The sequence below is a fragment of the Carex rostrata genome, chromosome 3 (genome assembly GCF_964058835.1).
Source record: "Carex rostrata chromosome 3, lpCarRost1.2, whole genome shotgun sequence".
Classification (NCBI taxonomy): domain Eukaryota; kingdom Viridiplantae; phylum Streptophyta; class Magnoliopsida; order Poales; family Cyperaceae; genus Carex; species Carex rostrata.
In genome coordinates this window covers 8,564,825-8,571,793 of record NC_135920.1, presented here as the reverse complement: position 1 = coordinate 8,571,793, position 6,969 = coordinate 8,564,825, and the positions used below count along the sequence as shown (strand labels likewise).

General features: G+C 37.1%; 1 protein-coding gene across 1 annotated transcript; it reads left to right on the top strand.

The window, feature by feature from the left end:
• The first annotated feature begins 483 nt into the window (after nt 1-483).
• On the top strand, nt 484-6,969 carry LOC144551296 (putative linoleate 9S-lipoxygenase 4). Its single transcript, XM_078299211.1, has 9 exons — nt 484-678; nt 1,958-2,238; nt 3,205-3,445; nt 3,754-4,092; nt 4,193-4,278; nt 4,365-4,472; nt 5,048-5,355; nt 5,485-5,748; nt 6,018-6,969. The coding sequence occupies exons 1-9, from the start codon at nt 489-491 to the stop codon at nt 6,784-6,786; spliced, it is 2,586 nt and encodes an 861-aa protein (XP_078155337.1). The 5' UTR covers nt 484-488; the 3' UTR covers nt 6,787-6,969.

The window sequence follows — 6,969 nt, the reverse complement described above, 5'->3', positions numbered from 1 at the left end:
TATAACATGAATTAATTATTTATTTCATTTAGTAATGGGAACGGATACCAGTCAATGACGTGCTTGACATAATTTTTCAGAAAAATGCATTCTATGTATTATGCCCCTAAATAGCTGCTTAAAATGTTATGATATTATCTACTTGCTACTTAATATTATATTTTGACTAATCATCTTCCACTTGCTAATTTTAATATTCATTTATTATTGTCGTCGCAGGATTATTCCTTATGAGTTATGGTTTATCTTCATATGAAAAAAAAAACGCAATTTTCTGATCAGTGATCCGTAATTCATAAAAAGCTATTGTCCCACTTGTCAGACGAAGAGAAGCTTTGCTCATTTGATGCACCGGATGTTTCCTTAGAAATTAATTTCCAAGTATTCGGTCCATCTCATCGCCTTCAGAGCGACTATTAAACCCCCCTAGTCCCGCTCTTATTTTTATCCCAATCCTCTTTCTTTATAGAACATCCATAGTACACAAGATGTGGTGCCATGAATTGTGCAATTGCATGACCGGGAACAACAAGGAGAAGATCGCCGGTACAGTAGTGCTGATGAAGAAGAATGTGCTGGATCTCAACGATTACAGTGCTGCTCTGCTCGATGGGGTGCACGAGCTGCTTGGTGAAGGTGTCTCCTTTCAGCTCGTCTCCTCCACCCACATTGATCCCGGTAAAAGTTATCTCTAAACTCTCTCTCTCTCTCTCTCTCTGTGGCAACTGTGATTTGAATCAAATTTTCTGTACCGTGCTTCAGAAGAGGGTAAGGAAGGGGAGGGTGATCGGACCTGACCGTTCCTGTTTACTTGTTTTAAAAAACTAATTGAGGGAGAGAGAAGGAGAGAGGAAGAGAGACGATATGAACTATATATACAAATTATTCAAATTTTGTAACCCTCCAATTAAAGTGTAGAAGAGGTAAACTCTTTCAACTGTCTCTCCCCTCCCTCCATTTTTCTCCCCTTCTCATAAAATTTTCTCTCCTGTTGTCACTTGTCACATGAGAATACTGCATTTATAGTTTATCGTTAATTGAAATAGTACGGAATAGTAAAGCTACTGCATTTTCATTGGTAAGAGGTTGATCTGCAACAACTATCAGAGCCGTAGCTAGAATAATTAGCAGGGTGGGGTGAAAATTTTGGGTGAGACAAATTTATTATGAGGTTGATTCTAATGCGTCATGTCTTTCATGCCTCATAATCCTACATCCAATATTTATGTTTTCAAAGTTCAAACCGTCAATACAAACTGCTCAACATGATATCCATACTAAAATGTACTTGGAGAACAAATTTTATATTTTTGTAAATTGTTTACTATTTTTTTAGATCGGTACAAAATCACTGTTTTTTGCATGGTCCAAAAACATATAAATAGAAGAGAAAATATAAAATGTGAGGTATAATGAGACATGACAATTGACAAACATGAGGCATTTGAACTCTCATTTACTATTATTTTGAATACTATACGTATACTTTTATATTTTCTTCGGACTAAAACATATAAATATAAGTATATTTTGGAGAAAATTTTTAAAGGAAGATAATATTTTACAATTTTTTGGTGTTTAAGTATATTTTTAATTTTTTTTTTAAATGGACATAAAATTAGAAATATATTCTTAAACATTTTTTGATCTAGAGGTGGATACTTGTCCTATCCTGACTTCACTTGGCTCCGCCCTTAACAACTATGCTATTGTGTTCAAAATTGATAATTTATTTTCTTGAGATCCATGAAGTACATGGTTTAGAAAGCTAGAAATAATGGGCTTGATCATCGCATTTGTGATAGTTGTTATTTTGTGCTCTATATTTTGTTGTTGTATGGATATATTTTTTTTGTAGTGTTTCGTGTGGTATTTGTTCTTGTAAGATGGGTGCTACAAAACTAACGTAAAATTAATTTACCTGCACTTTTGCTGAACTTGGATTCTTTTTTTATAGCCACTGAGAAAGGCAAGGTGGGAAAGGTAGCTAACCTGAAAGAGTGGGTGCAGACAATGACAACGCTGATAGCAGGCGAGTCGATGTTCAAAATAAACTTTGAATGGGATGAGAGCCAAGGAATCCCTGGTGCTGTCATTGTAAAAAATAACCACAGCGCCGAGTTCTTCCTCAAGACGCTCACCCTTGAAGATGTGCCCGACAAGGGCAGGGTACACTTTGTTTGCAACTCCTGGATCTACCCCAACTACACTTATGATCGCATTTTCTTTACTAATGAGGTAGCTTTTTAATTTGCTTTGCTTTTTTTTGTAAAAGGTGAATGCCTTAAGAGGGCTTTTAGTTGGCGCTTTTCACCAGGAATTAATAGAAATGGAATTCATTTCCATTCCCAGGGTAGTTGTGAAATTTCTAAGTGAAAATTTCTTCTGAAATTGAATTCCGACCTTCCTAAATTTAAAATTTTGTTTAATACTAATAGTATATTTTTGCAATTTATGTCATAAATGGAAGAAAAGTTGGTTGGACAAGGTTAGATTGGTACTTCAAAAAAAAAAATTATGGAAGGACCCTACTAACTAGGAGTCTAACTAGTATGACAACGGTGTCACATGACACTAATTTCAAAATTGATTGAATAGACTTCAAACGACTAATTCAAACCGTTCAAACCAATTTAATTTATGAGTGATGCATTTACATGCGAACTTTTTATATTTTCGAGTTATTTTAGTATCAAATCAAGTGGAAAAAAAATTGAAAAATGAATGTATTAAAATTAACTTAAAAACTTACATATTTGACCGCTTGACTTGATACCAAATAAATTCAAAAAGTTATAAATTTTACATGTAAACACACAACTAATGAAATAGATCAGTTTAAACGGTTTGGATTCACCGTTTGGAGTTGACGTTATATAGACTGAATTGACACTGACATTATACTAGCCAAACTCACTAACTAGATATACAATGTGGACTATTGGACCCTACTAACTAGATATACAATGCGGTCTATTAATGTTGGGTCTTCTCTTCAGACTTAGTGCAGTGGCTCGAGCCTCATCTCTCTATGGAGATGTTGCAGGTTTAATTCTCAAAATAACATCTAAATGATGCTGGAGTGTACTGGGGCCCTTAAATAAAAAAAAAAGGCCAATGCTCGGTACTATACTTGTAGCTGGACCACTAGAAAAAAGGGGCAAAAATAATATACCTCACATACATATATATCAATTTTCACAGACATACCTACCGAGCAATATGCCACTGCCATTGCTGTCATATAGACAGCAAGAGCTCCACAATCTGAGAGGTGATAATGTCGCTGGCCCACTGATAGAGAGTGATCGGGTCTATGGCTATGCGGTCTACAACGACCTAGGTAACCCCGACAAGGATGATGATCATGTACGCCCTGTTCTCGGTGGGCCAGAGCATCCCTATCCTCGCCGTGGCCGTACCAGTCGCCGCCCAACGAGAAAAGGTTTGCTCATCACATGTCACTTATCTTCTCTTGTGTATTGAATGCATATCAATGTTGCACTAGTCAAGAATCAACACTTATACTAGTAATTTATGCCTGCTGAAACCAGGGTTCTGCAATATGTACTGGTACCATTAAATAGGCGAACAATGAAAATCTAAGTAATTCATCACCCAAGCACGCCAGTACCATGTACTGACCAAAAATGAGAAAAAGCTAAAATTACTACATATGGGCCAATTTGATTTCTAGATTATCAACTAACCGATCATGCTAGAATTTCAAAATTCCTTACTATATATGGGCAGATCCAAAATCCGAGAGCAGGCAAAGTGTATTGCAAAGCCTAGACATATATGTGCCACGCGACGAGAGATTTGGGCACCTGAAGTTGTCCGACTTCCTTGCATTTGCCTTAAAATCAATTGGCCAAGCTCTCTTCCCTGGACTCAAAGCGATATTTGACGAGACACCAAATGAATTCGATTCGTTTAAGGATTCCTTAGACCTTTATGATGGGGGGATACCCCTACCTCACCCACTATTGCTAGATAACCTTCGCCAGAAAATTCCATTTGAATTCATCAAGGAATGGTTTCGAAGTGAGGGGCATGTCTTTCGACTTCCCACTCCACATGTGCTCAGAGGTAAGAGTAAACATTTAATTTAACCTAAAACTTCAAGCTCTGTTAAGAAGAATCCAAATTTAATCAATTAATGTTATTTATTGTTCATGTCAATGCACAGATGATAAATTTGCTTGGAGGACAGACGAAGAATTTGGACGTGAAATGCTTGCTGGCGTGAACCCGGTGGTCATTAGACGTCTCCAGGTACATCATTATGAGTTTTTCTTTAAATGAATCTATAGAAGTTCATATAATGTTGTGAAAATAAGTCAAAAACTTAATCTACACAGGAATTCCCCCCAACTAGCAACCTTGATCCAATGATATATGGAAACCAGAGGAGCACAATTAAGGAGGAGCACATTCTAGAGAACCTTGAAGGATTCACAGTGCTTAAGGTAAATAAATTAATAGAGGGCCATATATTCTACAATGAGGAGGGTTCAAATGCCTCTATTTTTCGTGCCTCTATCATGCCTCCATTTTTAGAGCTAAAATAACTTAAAATTTAAAACTTAAATGTTAAAATAAAACTGTTAGGAGGGTTCAAAAGCCTCAAGTCTTTAATGCCTCAGGTCAAAATAAAACCGTTAGGAGGGACATAATATGATCTACATCATTTTCTATATGCACACATAAAAGGTCATGACATTTCGATTTTGTTTTGATTAGTATCAAAAGCTTGAAAAAATAACTTGATGTGTATAAATTATGGACATTGATTCATATAAAACCAGAATTAAGAAGTGATAAGTTTTAATTAGTTTGTTTAGAATATATAGATCACATCCAACGTTTTTTTGGACATAAATTTTAGAAATTTAGTTATTAGAAATTTTTAAAAAAAGGAGGTATTCGAACCCCTCAATAACGTAAATATCAGACTAATTAATAATCTCATTCTTGTCGTATTACAAAAGCCAGTATGCCGCACAAATCACATATTCACTTATTTGTGGGTCTTCTTTGACAGGCACTACGTGAGAATAGGTTATTCATACTCGACCATCACGATGCCTTCATGCCTTACCTACCAAGAATAAATGCATTGAAAGGAAACTTTATCTATGCCAGCAGAACACTCGTATTCCTGAGAGATGATGGCACAATCAAGCCGCTTGCTATTGAGCTGAGCCTACCGCATCCTGATGGGTTGCAACATGGTGCAATAAGCAAGGTGTACACACCAGCATCAGAGGGAGTGGAGAGCTCCATTTGGCAGTTGGCCAAGGCCTATGCTGCAGTCAATGACTCTGGATATCACCAACTTATCAGCCATTGGTGTGTTTTAAGTTTATGTTTTTCAGTGATTGCAACTACAATTTAATTTTAATCCTGACTTGAATTTAACTTATAATATTAGTTAGAAAATATTACACTTAATATAATCATGTTCAACATCTTTTTTAGGCTCAACACCCATGCGGTGATGGAGCCATTCGTCATAGCAACACATAGGCAGTTGAGTGTCACTCACCCAATACACAAGCTCATGAGCCCACATTACCGTGACACAATGAACATCAATGCCTTGGCACGTCAGACACTTATCAATGCCGGTGGCATATTCGAATCTACTGTTTTTCCTCAGAAATATGCCTTGACCATGTCGTCTGATGTATATAAGAGTTGGAAACTCACTGAGCAAGGCCTACCAGATGATCTCATCAAGAGGTATGGCATATGAACCAACTTTTTTAATATTACAAAGAAATGCAACAATTAAGTTTAATAGAAATACATACATAATATTTCTAAACTTCTTTATTTGAACCTATGATTCATATATCTTATGGAGTTAATTGGGAATTAATAAGACTGGACAATTTTGACTTACATATAGGTGAGCCTTATTAACCTAAATGACAACTTGACAAGTGTACAGATTAGAACTTTTGTAAGGTAGTATAATAACACAAATCACATGGATATGTCTTCTACAGAGGAGTCGCGATTGAAGACCCTTCCAGCCCCAGCAAGATTCGCTTACTAATCAAGGACTATCCATACGCAGTTGATGGTCTTGCCGTATGGTCGGAAATTGAATCGTGGGTCAATGAGTACTGCTCCCTCTACTACCTGGACGACTTGGCTGTGGAATCCGACATAGAACTCCAAGATTGGTGGAAGGAGATTCGCGAGATTGGGCATGGAGACAAAAAGGACGAGGAATGGTGGCCCAAGATGCATACTGTCAAGGAATTAACCAAAACTTGCACCACCATAATTTGGATTGCCTCAGCTCTACATGCAGCTGTTAATTTCGGGCAGTACCCATATGCCGGATACCTCCCCAACCGCCCGACTGTTAGTCGTCAACCAATGCCTGAACCAGGAACAAAGGCATATGATGAGTTGAAGAATGACCCTGATAAGGTCTATTTGAAGACAATAACAAGTCAGTTGCAAACTTTATTAGGAATTTCGTTGATTGAAATCTTGTCTCGGCATTCGTCAGATGAAGTCTACCTTGGGCAACGTGACACACCAGAATGGACATCTGATGAGAATGCGTTGGTTGCTTTCAGCCGGTTCAGTGAGAGACTGATTGGAATAGAGCAGAAGATCACAAATTTAAATGTGGATCCGACTTTGAAGAACCGAAGTGGACCAGTAAATTTCCCGTATACATTGTTATACCCGAGTACTTCTGACACGAGTAAATCTGGTGGGTTGGTTCCGAAGGGAATACCAAATAGTGTGTCCATATGAGAGGTAATTTGCGTGCACAACTTATTTTATTTTTATGTGGTTGTTTTGTGGGCGATAAATTAGTGTTGAGCATTTGTTTGTGGTGTTAGTACATAAAGGTTTGCTATGCAACCCGGTTAATGAAATTGAATCTTATTTGCTGTGAGGGTTCATATTGTAGATGAATTGGTATAAGTGAACTTC